The following is a 20000-nucleotide window of genomic DNA, read 5'->3' as shown; positions in this document are numbered from 1 at the left end:
ATCCCAGAAATGCAGTGTAACTACATAACAGTTGGTGTCTTATGTTAGGCTCTTATGATAGGCTCTTATGTTAGGCTCTTATGTTAGGCTCTTGTGTTAGGCTCTTGTGTTAGGCTCTTGTGTTAGGCTCTTGTGTTAGGCTCTTGTGTTAGGCTCTTGTGTTAGGCTCTTGTGTTAGGCTCTTGTGTTAGGCTCTTGTGTTAGGCTCTTATGTTATGGTCTTGTGTTAGGGTCTTGTGTTAGGCTCGACAAGCGGATAAGAGGCAATCCGTAATTTCGATTAAGACATCAATGAGCGAGCTATGACAGACGTAGTCAATATAACTATTTGTTCAGCACTTTTGAAATGTACAGAATTCAGAACATGGACCGTTCTTACGGTATTCTCCATGTACACCAAGTCAGAACAGTAGGATAAATAAAGGGGGCATATAAGCAGACAATGAAAGCTCTTACAATATTCAATGATGACATTTCTCTAAAACAGGCTATAGGCTACATGTGCACCACCAAATCAGAACAGTAGGCTAAGTTATGAGGGGGAAAGGGACCAAATTATTAAGGTGAGGCACATGGGCTACTAACAGCTTACTACACAACATTAACTTAGTATTACTATCTTAGCTACAGTATACATATCTCCCTGTCACATTACAACATTTATGCAGCAGCATACAATACATCTTTGGACTCACCTTGTTGTGCTGTGCTCACTTGAACAGGAAGGTGGCACGGCGGTCCTTGTGGGAACAATTTGTCATCAAACTTTGTCATCAAAGTCTGTCATTCTCTGGATTTATGGTGCTTTTATTATTTATTTTTTTAACAGCTTTTTTTTCGACAGCTTTCGAGACAACAGTGAACTTGGAAAAAGCAAGGTTGAATTATGACGTCAGTGGTCTTCAGATTGGAGCTTTAGAAGGAGGACAGAGTTCCCGACTTGGAATTCCGAGTTGGATGACCGTTAAAAATGTATTTTCCCAGTCGGAGCTCGTTTTTTATCGGGTTCCCAGTTGTTTTAACCTCACTGAAGTCTGAGATTTCCCAGTTCCACATTTGCAGTTGTTTTGCATCCAGTCTATTTAGTCAGGCAATGTCCACATTATTCTCACATATTTTACAATGTAATCATCATTTGAATATCAATGCATTGGCAAGGCCTACATTTTTATTATTCTTAAAGAAGTAATGGCCTACTTTTTTGTACACTTTTGGGGGGAGGAGGGGTTCTATATTAGGCCCTATATGTACAGTCATATAAATGATACAATTGTGTAACATTGAGGTCATTGAAGATTACAATGAAGTGCTTGAAATAGTCTCTGAAACTCTTTAAATGTGACTTGCCATGTCTTTATGAGGTCTATGTTGATGTCACAGGAGGTTGGTGGCACATTAATTGGGGAGGAATGAGCCATTATTATGAGCCGTCCTCCCCTCAGCAGCAGCCTCTGGTTGTTGTAAACATGTTGATAGAGTTATGGGTCAATTTACATATAGTTCCTTTTATTCCGCTAAGTACACATGTGGAACTGCATGAATTTGTTTCAAACCATTTCAATTTTTTTTTTATCCTAAAGTCACACATTGGATATAAGTCATGCTGGAGTTCCTCCACTACATAATATAGACAGGCTTGAGATTGTTTTATTGTAATTGATGGGTGCTTGTGTGTGTATGTGTGTGTGTCTGTGTGTGTGGATTAAACAATTTAACATATTACTAAACATTAAATTCTCTTCCTCCCTCTGCAAGGTGGGACACAGGGACTTTGATGTGGAGAAGAGACTGAGGAGAGATCTGAAGAGAACCCATGCCCTGCTGGTTGATGCTCAGCTACTACTGTCTACCATAGACAACCCTGGACACAGCCAGGCTCCCGGCAGCAAGGAACACATAGAGCGTCTGCACTGCCAGGTACACACACACCCACCTACATGCAAACACACACACACATACTATGATGCTATGAATGTGGATCAAGGCCGGTTTAAACTAACAATTAAAACATACCCCCCCCCCCTCTCTCTCTCCCTCTATTGCTCTCTCTGTCTCTCTCCATCTCTTTCTCTGTTAGTTGGAGGAGAGTGAGGCAAGAAGAGCGGAGGTGGAGAGTGTTCAGAAGACTCTGTCCATGGAACTGGAGAATGCTCAGATAGAACTAGAGAACATCTGCAAACACAAGAGTCTGGTGAGATAGATAGAGGCCTCATACTAGACTCTTACTACGAACTGTTACTATATCATTATCAGTGGTGTTCGGGAACTTTAACATCAAAGTGTTTACAATCCTACTATGAGCACAACAGTCTAGTGGAGAGAGTAGATTAAAGGTGTGTGTGTTTATGTGTAGGTGGATGAGCAGGTAGCTCAGCTGCAACATGACAAGTCCGATCTGTTGAAGAGACTAGAGGAGGACCAGGAGGACCTTAATGAACTCATGAAGAAACACAAAGCTCTCATTGCACAGGTGTGTAACTCTGCCTCATAGTGGTTTCCAAACCATGTACAAAGACTCTGACAGTTGTGCTTTTCAAATTAAAGATCATTAAAACTGTATCTTTCTCTATCTCAGTCCTCCAGTGATATTTCACAGATCAGAGAGTTACAGGCTGAACTGGAGGAGGCCAAGAAACAGCAACACACACTCCAGGAAGAGGTAAGGACTGACAGCTGAGAAATGTGGGGGGATGGTGAACTACATATGCTGTTAATGTGGATACAAGACTGAATAACCTACTCTGACATTCCTCTTATCCTTCCTCTCCTCCTCCTTTCTCTTCCTCTTCTCCCCCCAGCTCGCAACCAGTATGGCCAGGGTGCAATTCCTAGAGTCGTCCACCGTGGGGCGTAGTATTGTCAGTATGCAAGAGGCCAGGGTGTGTGACCTGGAGAACAAGCTGGAGTTCCAGAGAGGACAGGTCAAGAGGTTTGAGGTGAGGATGTTAAAATGGACAGTAAGCAATCTAGTTGACGTATCTTTACGCACTCTCTGTCTCTCTCATATCTCTTTCTTTATCTCAATTCAATTTAATGTAATGGTGTATTGTCGGCATGATGTACATATTGCCAAAGCTGAAATTTAGAAATAGTAGATAACGTTTAAATAATGTCTTACAAAAATATCTTCTGTCTCTCTGTAGGTGTTGGTGCTGCGTCTGAGGGATAGTGTGGTGCGTCTGGGAGAGGAGCTGGAGCAGAGTGCCCAGACAGAGGTCCGAGAGAGAGAGAACAGTCAGTACTACCAACAACGCCTCCACCACATGAGACAGGAGGTTGAAGACCTGTCTCAGAGAGAACAGGACAGCAGCCGCAGATGCTTGGAGCTGGTAACATACACATTCATACACACTATGTACAGTGCCCTTGACTTTTTCCACATTTTGTGAGGTTACAGCCTTATTCTAAAATTGATTAAATAGTTTTTCCCCCTCAATCTACACACATTACCCATTAATGACAAGCAAAAATAGGTTTTTAGGATAAAATAAATGAAAAACTGAGATATCACATTTACAAAAGTATTCAGACCCTTTACTCAGTACTTTGTTGAAGCACCTTTGGCAGCAATTACAGCATAGAGTCTTCTTGGGTATGACGCTACAAGCTTGGCAGACCTGTATTTTGGGAGTTTCTCCCATTCAGGTTGGATGGGGAGCATTGCTGCACAGCTATTTCCAGGTCTCTCCAGAGATGTTCAATAGGGTTCAAGTCTGGGCTCTGGCTGGGCCACTCAAGGATATTTAGAGACTTGTCCTGAAGCCACTCCTGCGTTGTCTTGGCTGTGTGTTTAGGGTTGTTGTCCTGTTGGAGGGTGAACCTTCGTTCCAGTCTGAGGTCCTGAGAGCTCTGGAGCAGGTTTTCATCAAGGATCTCTCTGTACTTTGCTCGGTTCATCTTTCCCTCAATCCTGACTAGTCTCCCAGTCTCTGCTGCTGAAAAACACCCCCACAGCATGATGCTGCCACCACCATGCTTCACTGTAGGGATGGTGCCAGATTTTCTCCAGACATGAAACTGGGCATTCAGGCCAAAGAGTTTACTCTTGGTTTCATCAGACCAGAGAATCTTGTTTCTCATGGTCTGAGGTCTTTAGGTGCTTTTGGCCAAGCTCCAAGTGGGCTGTCATGTGCCTTTTACTGAGGAGTGGCTTCCGCCTGCACTCTACCATAAAGGCCTGATTGGTGGAGTGATGCATAGATGGTTGTCCTTCTGGAAGGTTATTTGTTGGTTACTCTCCCCCAGATCTGTGCCTCGACACAATCCTGTCTCGAAGCTCTATGGACAATTCCTTCGACCTCATGGCTTTGTTTTTGCTCTGACATGCACTGTCAACTGTGGGACCTCATATAGACAGGTGTGTGCCTTTCCAAATCATGTCCAATCAATTTAATTTACCACAGGTGGACTCCAATCAAGTTGTAGAAACATCTAAAGGATGATCAATGGAAACAGGATGCACAGAAGCTCTATTTCGAGTCTCATAGCAAAAGGTCTGAATACTTACGTAAATAAGGTATTTCTGTTTTTTATTTTTAATACATTTGCAAAAAATCCGAAACCTGTTTTTGCCTTGTCATTATGGCTGTAACGTAATGTAACAAAATGTGGAAAGGTCAAGGGGTGTGAATAATTTCCGAAGGCACTGTACATAACGTATACCAAATATTAGGAATATCCCCTTCTTTTGTCCTCAGAACAGCCTCAATTTGTTGGGGCATGAACTCTACTAGTTGTTGAAAGCATTCCACAGGGATGCTGGCCCATGTTGACTCCAATGCTTCCCACAGTTGTGTCAAGTTGTCTGGATGTCCTTTGGGTAGTGGACCATTCTTGATACACACTGGAAGCGTGAAAAGCGCAGCAACGTTGCAGTTCCTGACACATTCAAACCGGAGTGTCCTACCACCTACTACCATACCCCGTTCAAAGGCAGTTACATCTTTTGTCGTACCCATTCACTCTCCATTCACCCATTCACACGTCTACACTGATTGAAGTGGATTTAACAGGTGACATCAATACGGGATCATAGCTTTTACCTGGATTCACCTGGTCAGTCTATGTCATGGAAAGAGTTCCTCATGTTCTGTACAATCAGTGTATCCACACAGACATATATAGCCTACACAAACACACATGGATAGATGCCCTTTAACGACCTAACGACCAACAGCGCAGACAGGCACAGCTCTCAGTGAGATACCCACTGTCTCCCCTGCATCCTCTCTCTAGCTTTGCCACTGTCTGGCTGGCTGTGATTAATCCTCATTGTCTTCTCAAGGTTATGGATACACACGTACACCCCATCCTATTCCACATGTCTCTATGACAACCACTAACCACCCCTCCACAGTCAATAACCTGGAGAGCCAATGATGGCGTGTGTTTGTGTGTCTTCATGCCATATAAGAACTGGTGTGTATGTCATACATTTGAGTGAGTGAGCTAGTGTGTGTAACAATGACTTTGGTGTGTTCTGTGTGTTGTGAGTGTGAGAGAGAGAGAGAGAGAGAGAGAGAGAGCGAGATTACAGGGAAAAGTGGAAGATTAATAGATTAATCACTCTCTTCTTTCTGTCTCTGTATGAATATGGAAGAATGATCCTCGAGATAACACACACACACACACATACTCTACAGGAAGACCAAGGACCCACGTGTGTGTGTTGGTCAGTGCCACAATATATGATGGATGATGCAATAAGGAATAGACTGGGCATCATTATAAGACTCCATCCATTCTGGCCTGTATTGAATAACATGGATAAACGTACCATTGGCCTGTATTGAATAACATGGATAAACGTACAGTTGGCCTGTATTGAATAACATGGATAAACGTACAGTTGGCCTGTATTGAATAACATGGATAAACGTACAGTTGGCCTGTATTGAATAACATGGATAAACATACAGTTGGCCTGTATTGAATAACATGGATAAATGTACCGTTGGCCTGTATTGAATAACATGGATAAACGTACAGTTGGCCTGTGGCGCACACGTCTTTGGAGTTCCTCTGTGCGGCCTCTCCACACTCTGTCACCTCTCCTATGGACACGTCTCTCTTTTTCTCTCTTTCCCCCCCTCACTTTCTATCTCTCTTTCGCTCTCTGTTCTCAGGAGATGCAAGTGACAGAGCTGAGTGCGGTCAGACAGACATTACAAGCTGATCTGGAGACATCCATCCATCGTATCGTTGATCTGCAAGCCGCCCTGGAGGAGGTGGAGTCTAGTGACGAAAGTGATGATGAGAGGTATGAGTGTGTTACTGTGTTTGATGTGTAAGAGATGTATGAGTGTGTTACTGTGTTTGATGTGTAATAGAGGTATGAATGTGTTACTGTGTTTGATGTGTAAGAGTGGTATGAGTGTGTTACTGTGTTTGATGTGTAAGAGAGGTATGAGTGTGTTACTGTGTTTGATGTGTAAGAGTGGTATGAGTGTGTTACTGTGTTTGATGTGTAAGAGAGGTATGAGTGTATTACTGTGTTTGATCTGTAAGAGAGGTATGAGTGTGTTACTGTGTTTGACGTGTAAGAGAGGTATGAGTGTGTGTGTTACTGTGTTTGATGTATAAGAGAGGTATGAGTGTGTTACTGTGTTTGATATGTAAAAGTGGTATGTTGGAGGGTTAAAGCAATAGGATGACAGGTACATTTGTATCCAGAAGGAAGTTACATCATTACAGGGATGCTGTAACTGCTCTGATCCCACACCCCTGACCTTTCACCCCTCTTCCTGATTCCAGTGTTGCGACGGCTGTGGAATCCTTTGCTAAGAAGAGAGACCTGTAAGAACCCTGGTTCCCAGCATGTGTGCAGATGTCTATCCACGCGCGTGTGTTTGCGTCCTCTGTACTCTTGCCTGTGTTGGCTTGAATCTAGAGTGCTGAGTCTTGGGCTGTTTCAGTTATTAGACCAGTCTGATATACAGTGGGGCAAAAAAGTATTTAGTCAGCCACCAACTGTGCAAGTTCTCCCACTTAAAAAGATGAGAGAGGCCTGTTATTTTAATCATAGGTACTCTTCAACTATGACAGACAAAATGAGAAAAAAAATCCAGAAAATCACATTGTATGATTTTTAATGAATTTATTTGCAAATTATGGTGGAAAATAAGTATTTGGTCACCTACAAACAAGCAAGATTTCTGGCTCTCACAGACCTGTAACTTCTTCTTTAAGAGGCTCTTATGTCCTCCACTCGCTACCTGATTAATGGCTCCTGTTTGAACTTGTTATCAGTATAAAAGACACCTGTCCACAACCTCAAACAGTCACACTCCAAACTCCACTATGGCCAAGACCAAAGAGCTGTCAAAGGACACCAGAAACACAATTGTAGACCTGCACCAGGCTGGGAAGACTGAATCTGCAATAGGTAAGCAGCTTGGTTTGAAGAAATCAACTGTGGGAGCAATTATTAGGAAATGGAAGCCATACAAGACCACTGATAATCTCCAAGATCTCACCCCGTGGGGTCAAAATGATCACAAGAACGGTGAGCAAAAATCCCAGAACCACACAGGGGGACCTAGTGAATGACCTGCAGAGAGCTGGGACCAAAGTAACAAAGCCTACCATCAGCAAGGGCATTGAAGATGAAATGTGGCTGGGTCTTTCAGCATGACAATGATCCCAAACACACCGCCCGGGCAACGAAGGAGTGGCTTCGTAAGAAGCATTAAGGTCCTGGAGTGGCCTAGCCAGTCTCCAGATCTCAACCCCATAGAAAATCTTTGGAGGGAGTTGAAAGTCCATGTTGCCCAGCAACAGCCCCAAAACATCACAAGCTCTAGAGGAGATCTGCATGGAGGAATGGGCCAAAATACCAGCAACAGTGTGTGAAAACCTTGTGAAGACTTACAGAAAACGTTTGACCTCTGTCATTGCCAACAAAGGGTATATAACAAAGTATTGAGATAAACTTTTGTTATTGACCAAATACTTATTTTCCACCATAATTTGGATTTTTTTTCTTCTCATTTTGTCTGTCATAGTTGAAGTGTACCTATGATGAAAATTACAGGCCTCACTCATCTTTTTAAGTGGGAGAACTTGCACAATTGGTGGCTGACTAAATACTTTTTTGCCCCACTGTATATATATGGTCCCTGGGCTGTTGATGATGTGAACAGACCGAAAGTGCATAGCTAAATGCCTGAGCTGTAGTCTGACAGCTACTGTCTGAAGAGACACCCAGTAGCTCCATCTCCCTGTAGGTGGACAAGGTTGAGAGCCACAGGGCTGGAGCAAAGAGACACCTACACAGACACACAGCCCTATGTAAGAGACACACACACACACGTACACAGACACACAGCCCTTTGTAAGACACAATAATCTTTTCTCTGTTCTGAGAGTTCACCAGCTGTGATATTCTTGTGTATTCCATAAGGCATGGAGTCCCATGCATTGCAGTACAGAGCCAGTTCTTCTCTCTCTCTCCTCTTCATTATCTACTCTCATTTTATCACTCCCTCTCTCAATCTTTCCTGCTCTATCACTTCTTCCTCCCTCTTTCTCTCTTAAACTTCTATACCCTGACCAATTACTTTTTCATTCTTGCTCCCTCCATCGTCCTCTTCTTTCCTCTCTCTAATGGCAGATGGGAGAGGTTGTAGTTAGTTTGTTTATATACAGTACAAGTATGTGACCTGAGTACTGAGTGTGAATGTCTGACACCTCTGACTGTGTCTCCAATATGATCTGCCACCACCTGCAGTCACACAGCAGGAGAGAGAGGACACAGGGACAGGAAATGTCCTCTGAGGACACTGTGGCTGAACTGCTGTGAGCTGACCATGGCTTAGAAGTGTTGCATCTCTAGCTGTTAGGAGTCATGTGTGTTCTGTCTCTTGGTACTGTGTTTGTGTGATCTCTGTCGCTCAGTGACACTGTGTGTGTGTTCCCGCTCTTCCTCAGCGACAGTGTGTCTAGTGTTGGTTCTCAATCTCTGGGCACAGAGGATGTTGGAGAGGGCATCCGTCATTGGCTGGGTGTTCCCCGAGGGGGGGCCAGACGGGGCTCTCCCTATGGCAGCAGTACCATCAGCAACCAGTCGGGGCGCCAGTCTGTCACAGACACCATGAGCACTTACAGCTTCCGGTGAGTTGTCAGTTCAGTTTGATTCAGTACAGTTCAACTTCAGTAGGTCAATTCAATAGCAACTGCATAGATACTAAGGCCTATCAAGCGTTCAATCAGATCAAGTGTTAACCGCCGATAGCCGACACCCTCATAGCTGATGTTTTGGCGGTGTCAGAGGTGTAACTGTGTTGGAGCTGTCAAATCGGTGAGCAGCTGCTCTTGATCTTTGTCACAAAGCAACGTCCGTCCCACTCATGTTAGAAGTTCAGAAAGAGAAAGTGTAGGTTTTACAGAAATAATGACCATGAAACTAAATAATGAGGACATCTATCATCTTAATTGAGGTGGAGATTACATCTCACATTCCAGTGTTAGAACTTAAATAAGGCTGCATGAGATTTCTATTAATGCAACTTCGTACAGTCATTGGCAATGTCCACTTTAGGTATAATGCCAGAAGCCGCTTGTGGATTTCACAGCTCTAACGCATTTTCACCTCCGACCCCACCAAAACAACCACTATGTGGATGTTGGCAGTTTTAGAGCCTGTTTTACAGTGCCTTGCGAAAGTATTCGGCCCCCTTGAACTTTGCGACCTTTTGCCACATTTCAGGCTTCAAACATAAAGATATAAAACTGTATTTTTTGGTGAAGAATCAACAACAAGTGGGACACAATCATGAAGTGGAACGACATTTATTGGATATTTCAAACTTTTTTAACAAATCAAAAACTGAAAAATTGGGCGTGCAAAATTATTCAGCCCCTTTACTTTCAGTGCAGCAAACTCTCTCCAGAAGTTCAGTGAGGATCTCTGAATGATCCAATGTTGACCTAAATGACTAATGATGATAAATACAATCCACCTGTGTGTAATCAAGTCTCCGTATAAATGCACCTGCACTGTGATAGTCTCAGAGGTCCGTCAAAAGTGCAGAGAGCATCATGAAGAACAAGGAACACACCAGGCAGGTCCGAGATACTGTTGTGAAGAAGTTTAAAGCCGGATTTGGATACAAAAAGATTTCCCAAGCTTTAAACATCCCAAGGAGCACTGTGCAAGCGATAATATTGAAATGGAAGGAGTATCAGACCACTGCAAATCTACCAAGACCTGGCCGTCCCTCTAAACTTTCAGCTCATACAAGGAGAAGACTGATCAGAGATGCAGCCAAGAGGCCCATGATCACTCTGGATGAACTGCAGAGATCTACAGCTGAGGTGGGAGACTCTGTCCATAGGACAACAATCAGTTGTGTATTGCACAAATCTGGCCTTTATGGAAGAGTGGCAAGAAGAAAGCCATTTCTTAAAGATATCCATAAAAAGTGTTGTTTAAAGTTTGCCACAAGCCACCTGGGAGACACACCAAACATGTGGAAGAAGGTGCTCTGGTCAGATGAAACCAAAATTGAACTTTTTGGCAACAATGCAAAACGTTATGTTTGGCGTAAAAGCAACACAGCTGAACACACCATCCCCACTGTCAAACATGGTGGTGGCAGCATCATGGTTTGGGCCTGCTTTTCTTCAGCAGGGACAGGGAAGATGGTTAAAATTGATGGGAAGATGGATGGAGCCAAATACAGGACCATTCTGGAAGAAAACCTGATGGAGTCTGCAAAAGACCTGAGACTGGGACGGAGATTTGTCTTCCAACAAGACAATGATCCAAAACATAAAGCAAAATCTACAATGGAATGGTTCAAAAATAAACATATCCAGGTGTTAGAATGGCCAAGTCAAAGTCCAGACCTGAATCCAATCGAGAATCTGTGGAAAGAACTGAAAACTGCTGTTCACAAATGCTCTCCATCCAACCTCACTGAGCTCGAGCTGTTTTGCAAGGAGGAATGGGAAAAAATGTCAGTCTCTCGATGTGCAAAACTGATAGAGACATACCCCAAGCGACTTACAGCTGTAATCGCAGCAAAAGGTGGCGCTACAAAGTATTAACTTAAGGGGGCTGAATAATTTTGCACGCCCAATTTTTCAGTTTTTGATTTGTTAAAAAAGTTTGAAATATCCAATAAATGTTGTTCCACTTCATGATTGTGTCCCACTTGTTGTTGATTCTTCACAAAAAAATACAGTTTTATATCTTTGTTTGAAGCCTGAAATGTGGCAAAAGGTCGCAAAGTTCAAGGGGGCCGAATACTTTCGCAAGGCACTGTATATTTCCAATATTTGATTATCCTTCCTCTCCCTCTCACCCAGCTCCTGTGTGGACCCAGATGAGAATGGTTTAGAACCAGGGGGTGTGGTTGGTAATGGGGGAAGTTCACATCTTGGTCGGGCCTCCTCCTCCTCTGCCCTCTCCGAGCTATTAGAGGGGCTTCGTAAGCGGCGAGGGGGAGCAGAGTCTGGGGAGGGGGATGGCAGTACTATTTCTCTCCCTATCTACCAGACCACTGGGGCCTCAACCCTCCGCCGCAGAGCCTCAGCCCTCTCTCTGGGCCCCGAAGACCTCCAGGAGCCCCGCAGCATCCTCAAACCTCCCTCCCCACTGCTGCCACGCGCCGCCAGTCTGCGCAACATAGGCGAACCCCAGGCTTCATCTGCAGCTTCTAGGGACTCCGGAGCCAAACGCTACAACTCCTCCGATTCTCTCTCCTCCCTCCCCTCTCTCCCCCTCCTCTCCTCCCTCACTTCCCCCACTGCCCCCCGCCGTCGCCCCCCCACTATCTCCATCCCAGAGGAAGACAGTGAAGAACCATTTAGATCCCTGCGCTCCCCCCAGCGTTCCCCCCAGCCAATGAGACGCAGGCTGCTGGAGAGCGTCGTCAGCGAGGGCGGTGGGGAGGGCTGTCTGGGGTCGGAACCCATGGTGTTCCAGAACCGCCGCCTCATAAGCGACGGTAACCGTGATGACGCGGCCTCTGACATTCTGCCGGCCATCCGAAGGGCCCAGTCCACCAGCAGCCTGGCCAGTTCAGTCAGAGGGGGTCGGAGGGCACTCAGCGTCCACTTTGGAGAGCTGCCCCCCTCCACACGCAGCAGGAAGGGCTCCGACTCCAGCTCCACCAGCTCAGGGTCTGGGGGGAGCTCCCAGGGAGGAGGGGTCAGGCGTAGTGGAGGTGGGGGGCCGCAGGGAGAAAGGCTGGATGCGGAGGGCAGCGAGGGGGGAGACGTTGCTTCTGTCATGAAGAAATACCTGAGGAAGAGTGAGGACCTGAGGAAGAGTGAGGACATGAGGAAGAGTGAGGTTGACTAAAAGGAGAGGAGAGAGACTGAGGTGAGATGTAGCAGAGAGAGAGACACACACACAGTAAGGCAGTCAAGACATCTGATGCATGCTAATGCCTTCTTCTCTTTTACTCTGTCCTCTCCCCAGCCTGCATGTGTGTGTGAGAGAAAGAATAAACTGAAGCCACTCCCAGACACCCATGCAAGCTGCAAGGAGCCATTGAAGATATCTACAAACTCGTGCCAAATAAATCAATGAAGATAGTTACACGCTTAAGGTAAAGATGCGCAGAAGACTTAAACACATTGAAGCCAACGAGTCAAGACATACACACGCTTGTGTGTGTATGGATTGTGCTGTTCATGGAAAAATGTGAGCCCACTGAAGATAAAATATCAGTTAGATTAGAAGCACTGTTTGTACACTAATAAAAAATATTTTAATGAAAATTCTTGTGAAACTGTTCTTCCACCAGCTATACACAGCAGACTAGAGAAGACAGTTGCTGTTCAGAATGTTTCATAGGAAAATCCTTTTTTAGATTTAACACTGTGGTCTTTGTCACTAGTTCTAAGGCAGGGGACAACTGGTCACAGGTATTATTCCCTAGAATCAGATCACAGGCTGGTTGTCAGACGTGTGATGTCGCACCTGTCCTCCAGTTCAGTCAGCTAGATAGAATAAATTAACCACTGCTTAATGGTTCCGTTGTGTTACAGGCATGAGGTAGAGGTCAAGGGAAGCATAGAGTCCAGATGTTGATTTGGGACCAGGGTGTCAGGCTGCAGTGATGTCTCACTTGTGTCCTCCAACTGTTAGCCATAACCTTGCTGAGAACTTTACAGTCCAGATGGTTATTGTGGAAGTGTTGACGCTAGAGGTGGGGGTCAAGTATAGGGGCTAGGGATTGATTTGGGATGGTGTCAGTCGGTGCCCCCTGCAGATCCACCTGTTCACAGGGAATTCTACAGTTCAACATCAGTTACGAGGTAGGGACCAAGGGAATTATAGTGGTTGATTTGGGACTAGGCATCAGTTCTGTGTCCCCACCTGGGCCACAGCAATCTTAGAATTATGTTGTATTTCAGATTTTAAGCAATTTGTCAGGACAATAAGCGCTAGTGGTTGATTTGGGAGGTGTCTACAGTAGATGTCCTCCAGTACCATCTGTTCCTCAGCATCTTAAACTCAGCTGGAGTTTACACCCCCAATCAGGGCTACAGTTCAGCTGTAGTTGAACCAGATTATACAGTCTAATATGCATAAAGTAGGGCACAGCCAGGGTGAACTTGACTGCTACAAGAGGGCAGGCTGTTCATGCAATACTCTATAACACCATCCTAGATATCAACCACTAAGAATATAGTTTGTAGATGGTGAGGCACTAATTGGTCAACCAATTCCATTCATACTGAACAAAAATAAAATGTAATTTACGATTTGGCTGAGTTACATTTCCTAAGGTACGGGGGGCAGGTAGCCTAGTGGTTGGAGCGTTGGACTAGTAACCAGAAGGCTGCAGGATCGAATCCCTGAGCTGACAAGGTAACAATCTGTCGTTCTGCCCCTGAACAAGGCAGTTAACCCACTTTTCCTCGGCCGTCATTGTAAATAAGAATTTATTTCAAATCAGTGAAATGAACTAAGTTCCCAATCTGTTGATTTTACATGGTTGGGCATAGGCCCACCCACTGATGAGCCAGGCCCAGCCAATCAAAATTTGTTTCCCCCCCACAAAAAGGGCTTTATATTACAGAACGAAATGCTCAGCACCCTCCCACAGTTGAAGCCATATGGAGGTCCTGTGCTGCTGGTGCGGTTGGAGGTCCTGGCCAAGATTGTGAGGACTAAATCATTACACAGACATGAAACTACAAGTCATCTAGTAAAAACCATAGAAATTACAACAGAAAATTAACATTGACCGGTCAAGGAATCAGCCTCTGATTAATCAGGACAAGTTCTTCCAGTTTAAAACTATCTAGGTGTTCCAAGCCGATGGCACAGAGTACATAAACCTTAACCAATTTCAGTAGACATTTGGAACAGTTAGCAGGATGAAGTCCTGTGAACTAAGAGTACCCACCACATTAACAGCTCTGGACATTCATGCAGTCAGCGTGCCAATTGAACACTCCCTCAACTTGAGACGTGGCCTTTTGTCCCCCGCACAAGGTGCACCTATGTAATGATCCTGCCATTTAATCAGCTTCTTGATATGCCACACCGGTCAGGTGGATTATCATCTTGGCAAAGGAGAAATGCTCCCTGACATAAACAAACACATTTGTACACAGAAAAAGGTATGTAACATTTCTGGGACTTTTTTATTTATTTCAGCTCATGAAACAAAGGACCACTTAACATGTTACATTTATATTTTTTTCAGTGTATTTTAATGTACACTGATTCTATTTTGTTCAGTATAGTTTAATGTACACTGATCAGTACCACAAGGACAAAACTCTTTCGAACGATTTACAAAGCACTGACATGTACAGGATAAACAGCCTTAAATCATTTGAACCATGCAAGAATGAACAGGTAGATAGAAACCCAACAGTTGATTGACAGAACCTTTAGCCAAACAGAACTGCAACAGACTCTTTGGGCAGCACCTGAAACACATTAACTGGTTTAGTCATTCAGTAGAGGCAATCTGCAAATTCAGCGGTCATGTCACACTACACCCTTCAGGTGCCAAGGGGTTCTTAGTCCCTTTACCCTAATGGTTGTTAGTATTCTGGGGGAGGTTAACCCCAAGTCAGTGTTACACTTCATATGCCATTTAACTGACACTTCATCCAACGCGACCTAGGAATGACCCCAGGAATGGCTATGCGCTAACAAAAGAGGATTACTCAGGGCTTAGCATTACTGCCCTTAGGTTGTCACTTACCCTGGATCACTTTCCCCTGCCTCTTCCTCTACCCTTTCCCTGAAACACAGAAAGCCATTTCAAACCAGACCAGCCATGATTCCAACAGTAGGCCAGAAGATTGTTCTGCGTCCCATGGCCAGAGCCTCAGACCAGGAAAGTCAATCAGGGTATAATATTTAAGGCAGAGTAAATAAAGTACCTTTTTAGGAGGGTTGTTCTCATCATCTGATGCAGGTCTGGAAGGAGAGAGGATAGTTGGTGGACAGCAACAATTAGATTTCAGTAAATCACATAAATGGATTAAAAAGCATTTATTATCACTTACTCATCTGCTTCCTCTGGCTTCTTTCTCTGGAAGACAGGAATAACATTAGCCTGGCCCCAGATCTGTGTACTTTACCAATACCATCTCACTGTGAATTAAAGTTTGGATTTGACAACTGACAAGGAGTAAGATTCATTTATTTGTAGATTAGAGCAAACTAGGATCCGTGTGTGGCTGGATTTCATAGTTGTCCATATGCATGTTGAAAATGTGACAACTTAAGTATAAAATCATTCAAAAATCAACATGTTGGAGTTTGATATAAAACAGGCCCTTACTTTGCCTGCAACATTTGCATTCTTGGCAGTTGCTTTCTTAGCAGGCTTCACAGGAGACTCAATATCTTCCTCCTCCTCCTCCTCCATCTCCTCATCAACACTATCTATTCCTGAGAAGTCATCCTCCACTGGAAAGCAACAGGAGTTAAATGACAGTGACATTAGAAAGGCTTGTAGTTTATGGCTGTCAAAACCGTCAACATTACGCAATATTCTGTTCTAACATATCAAATTCCACTGACCAGCTGCTCCTCAGGACTTTGATTAGCTGAATGACATTACAGGTATGTAACGGGTTCTCTACCACCATGATTCAAACATTTGCTTATTTTTGTCCTTAAACATTAAGCATAAGTAGTTGTATTTTTTTTTATTGTACCTTTATTTAACTAGGCAAGTCAGTTAAAAACAAATTCTTATTTTAGGAGGCTACAGTTAACCGCCATCATCCCTGCTCCCTAATCCCCTACTTACAGGCCACGTGTTCCCCACAGATGTAGACTGGTCCAGCGCCACTCCTCAGCTGAAAGGTTACAGGAGGGTGCAGATCTATCCCAGACAGATTGACCTGGAGAGATCAATACACAGAATCATGACAATCAGTGCTGCTATTCAAACTGACAGAACCAGGCACCCAGCTAGGTTAGGCCTATAACCACTGGTGATTACTTCCCCAGGCCCATTCCTCAACATTAGCTGATTTGGGTTAACCTTCAATAGCCAGCTAGGTCTAGGTCATTGGGAAGACTACTTCAAACAGCCTGGTTGGCCAAGTCCTACAGTTCTCTTGTATTGAGGCAGAGTTCAGTTCGTATAACTGGTTACAGAATTTACTAGTAACATTGAGTTGCCACATGTCCTGTACAACAACTGCAATACTTCCACAGGGCGCTGAAATTCACACTTTAAAGACACAGAATACAACCAAACTTTATCATTGTGTTCCTCAACTCAACGCAGATGTGCCAATTTAATCAGTCAGGGATACCCAGGATCAGCAGCTGTACAGGACACACGTAGATACCGGTAATTGTTTTCAATTGATATTTTACCAGAGTCAACTAATGGCGACTCCGTTGCTAGCAAATCCCACAATTATCAAAACTGACCTCTGCGTCGATAGAGAACGCCAAGTAGTCAGGCTGCCACATTAGAACAAATTGGGACAACTTGCCGTGGGCATGCCGTTGGCGTGCAGGGTAGCCATGGGTATGCCCTTGTCGTTATCTGGTTCTCCGGTAATTAACGCCACGATGTTGAACTCTTCTTTGGCGCCTGCGCCCAGACACATCTGCCAGGGACAAGTCAGACACTTGAAAACACACTACTGAAGTTATTAAAATTGCGTTCCAGATTGTTTTTCTGCAGTCATACTACCCAAATTAACATTTCAAATATCACGTGATCTTAATATTCTGACCTGTGCAGTACAGCTGCAATAAAGATGACCAGTCAGTCTACTTTGGTTGTAAAATATCAAATATTCTCCAAGGGGACTTACAGTTCTCAGTGCGAGTTGATGTTGGTGGTTTGTGTCATCGGTTTTGAATGTTCCCTCTTTCTTTGACTCGCTGAGTTCACAACCTACCAAACAGAATAAAGATATGCTTACAGATTTAGTCCAGCTGTTATGGAATCTACATTTTTTGGGCACTATGGGAACAGTTTCTAGTTAAACATAACCTACCCCACAGTGTAGACAGTGGCTTTTCCGGTTTGTTCATGTTTCACAAATTTGAGATCAGGTTCTGAGAAAAACACAAGTGAGGTATCAGCATATTGAATGTGCAACTATTGGAGTAAGTGGAAGGAAAAAGTAGCTATATTTTAGTGTTTTAGGCCTACATTATCAAAACCGAGGAATATCGGCATCAAAGGCTAGATTTGTTAAAATGCTTACCGAAGGACTGGAACTTCAGACTGGCCCTGGATAGATGGAGAAAGTTGAAAAAAAACTGAGCACACACAACTGGACTATAAAGAAGATGGAAAGACAGGTGATGCCAATTAAGCGGCCTGCGCTACATCTGATTGGTTCGTTAATGAAGGGCATGACCCATTCCAGAGCAGAGGTACTGATTGGAGCTCCCTTTCTAGGGAGTTTTTCCTAGCCACCGTGCTTCTACACCTGCATTGCTTGCTGTTTGGGGTTTTAGGCTGGGTTTCTGTACAGCACTTTGAGATATCAGCTGATGTACGAAGGGCTATATAAATAAATTTGATTTGATTTGATTTGGAGAAGAGTTCATGCCACTCAGGTTTCAGGTTTTTGGATGGAAAACTCTGGTGAGTAGTAGGATAGGAGTTGTGAGTGACTGCGTGTCGGCGACTGCGTGTAGGCTACTGTGTAATGTAGGCTTATACAGAAGTAGTGAGTGACTGTGTAGTGTACTATGTAGGCTTAGTAAGTGTGGTGTAGTGAGTAGGGATGAGTTTTAATGATGATGTTGTTAACATAGAATGCAAGCAGTTTGTGGTTGTGTGAGAGCCTCAGTTTTTATATTCTCTTTCTCGCTCTTTGTGTGTGTGTTCTGCAGACGGCTGTGTGATGTATATTTAATGCAACCCTGTGGGCTCGGATCACTGCAGTCGGTGGAGAACAGAGTGAAGAGAACATGAACCAAGTGTGCGACCGCCGCAAACCCTTAGGGGGAACACACACTCTCATTTGTGCATACACTTGGGGTGTCCCCACTTAAAACAAATATTGTTCGACTGAAAGTCGTCTGTCCTTTCAACCAATCAATTAGTCAACTTGTTAAAACGTGTATTTTTCCATATATCAGGGGTGCAACTTTGGTTTTAGAAGTGGGGGGGAGACATACATTATTTATTTATTTTTATTCTCCAGTCAGATAAACACTTCAAACAGCCTACGCAACCTCTCGGAGGCATCTGCATGGTCATTAAGCACACCGTTGCCTCGTTTTGTTTGACATTCCAATGATAAAACTGGGGGTGACAAATATGCAATTTCAGAATGTGGGGGCAATATGATAAATAGACACACCCTATGCGTTTTACTAAAATAAACTATATACATTGAGCTTGTCTGATGCTTTAAACTAAATGAAATAAGTCGCAAATGACTCAAGAGGGAGCCAGAGATCAAGATAACCAGAAGAAAAAAATTGTAACCTGTCCTGACCATCCTCCTCCCGCTCCTACTGGTTTTCGTAGTTTCTGCCGCTACTCTCCTAAGGTTTCCGGTAATAGGCTACATGAGGAGTCTGCAAACTTTCTCACGTGGAATGCCATTTCTACCAATCTGGGTGCCAGTTAATTGTTTTCACATGCACATTTTCATGGAACAGTTTTGTTTAATTTATTGTCATGTGGTTAATCAAAATTCTATCCCAATCTAAATGAAAATGATACAAACCTAAAAAGTTACTTCTATTGCCATCGCCAGCTATGTAAACATAGCCTACATAAAGCCAACAAATAAAAACATTGCAGCCTAAAGGTAGACAATATTGTGATAAAAATAAATATCCTATAAATCACATTGGCTACACATGGCCTGTCTGCAACAAACTTGAAACATTGTATCAACTATAAACTTGGTCTGGCCTAAAGCTTTTTGCAACATTGTATGAAACATTCTGGGCCCTCAGAATTCCCCACAGGAGTGATCTCAGGACAGAGACAGCTGTAGGCTATTTGCACAAGGAATAAGAATCAGGTAATCAGGTAGGCCTATTTTATGACGTTTCCACTGGATCAGAGCATTACATTTTTCCCTTTCACGCTGAGTGGTTATCAAAAGGGAGAGAGCTGGAAAGATTTTTCAAATACATTGAGGAATTATTGTCATTCTAAATTGCATCTAAAAACAGACTTTGAAGGCTTGCTGTTTGAGGTCTACAGGTGGTGCATTAAGCCAATCAGAAATACTACTAGATCCCAAAATGGGCACATTTATAGGGCTACATTTGCAAGTAGGCCAGGTAGCCTATTGGCCTACTTCTATGTGTAATCAGGTCCTTACTCAGCATTAACAGGAGCGCTCCAAACAAAAGACAATGAATAAATTGACAAAACTCTTAAATGGAAGGAAATAAACCAAAACTTGTTTCTCACAAGTGTAACATAGAATGTGCACTCTGCAAACAATGTGTCCAATCACTCCAACAATAAGAACAGTAAAATACAGTTAACAGTAAAATGGAATAATAACATATTGAATACATTAACAGAGATTACCGTAACCAAACAAACATTGTAGATCAGAGA

At 43.6% G+C, this 20000-nt stretch overlaps 2 protein-coding genes across 6 annotated transcripts in view; one reads left to right on the top strand and one right to left on the bottom strand.

Annotated features, from left to right (window-relative positions):
• LOC139408507 (unconventional myosin-XVIIIb-like) overlaps positions 1–12729 on the top strand; it is a 65287-nt gene extending 52558 nt beyond the window's left edge. For 3 of the 5 annotated variants that reach the window (XM_071152479.1, XM_071152477.1, XM_071152480.1), the window contains 11 exons: positions 1756–1917; positions 2078–2191; positions 2354–2470; positions 2576–2659; positions 2799–2936; positions 3144–3329; positions 6126–6259; positions 6754–6795; positions 8929–9111; positions 11311–12328; positions 12428–12729. In XM_071152479.1, the coding sequence (XP_071008580.1) occupies positions 1756–1917; positions 2078–2191; positions 2354–2470; positions 2576–2659; positions 2799–2936; positions 3144–3329; positions 6126–6259; positions 6754–6795; positions 8929–9111; positions 11311–12307 (2157 nt within the window). In that variant the 3' untranslated portion in view covers positions 12308–12328; positions 12428–12729. The remainder of the gene's footprint in view (positions 1–1755; positions 1918–2077; positions 2192–2353; positions 2471–2575; positions 2660–2798; positions 2937–3143; positions 3330–6125; positions 6260–6753; positions 6796–8928; positions 9112–11310; positions 12329–12427) is intronic. The other 2 variants (XM_071152478.1, XM_071152481.1) reach the window with 1 other exon arrangement.
• Positions 12730–14612: 1883 nt separating this feature from the next.
• LOC139409885 (nucleoplasmin-like) lies at positions 14613–17701 on the bottom strand. The gene is made up of 10 exons (XM_071155283.1): positions 17665–17701; positions 17452–17512; positions 17266–17348; positions 16939–17055; positions 16239–16332; positions 15765–15892; positions 15487–15512; positions 15361–15397; positions 15180–15218; positions 14613–14898 (listed from the first exon to the last, which is right to left on the bottom strand). The coding sequence occupies exons 2-9, from the start codon at positions 17486–17488 to the stop codon at positions 15186–15188; spliced, it is 555 nt and encodes a 184-aa protein (XP_071011384.1). The 5' UTR covers positions 17489–17512; positions 17665–17701; the 3' UTR covers positions 14613–14898; positions 15180–15185.
• Between the last annotated feature and the right edge of the window lie 2299 nt (positions 17702–20000).

Source organism: Oncorhynchus clarkii, chromosome 5, assembly GCF_045791955.1.
Source record: "Oncorhynchus clarkii lewisi isolate Uvic-CL-2024 chromosome 5, UVic_Ocla_1.0, whole genome shotgun sequence".
NCBI classification, from domain to species: domain Eukaryota; kingdom Metazoa; phylum Chordata; class Actinopteri; order Salmoniformes; family Salmonidae; genus Oncorhynchus; species Oncorhynchus clarkii.
Note: the sequence above shows the minus strand (reverse complement) of the source record. Positions and strands in the feature narration are given on the sequence as shown.

Bases quoted from the DNA above. Each gene is read 5' to 3' on its own strand.
- LOC139409885 (XM_071155283.1), bottom strand. From the start codon at position 17,488: ATGAACAAACCGGAAAAGCCACTGTCTACACTGTGGG. The intron at 17,349-17,451 runs GTAGGTTATGTT...TCTGTTTGGTAG, and splicing joins GCCACTGTCTACACTGTGGG to GTTGTGAACTCAGCGAGTCA. The intron at 15,893-16,238 runs GTAAGTAGGGGA...GTTGCTTTCCAG, and splicing joins CTGTGGGGAACACGTGGCCT to TGGAGGATGACTTCTCAGGA.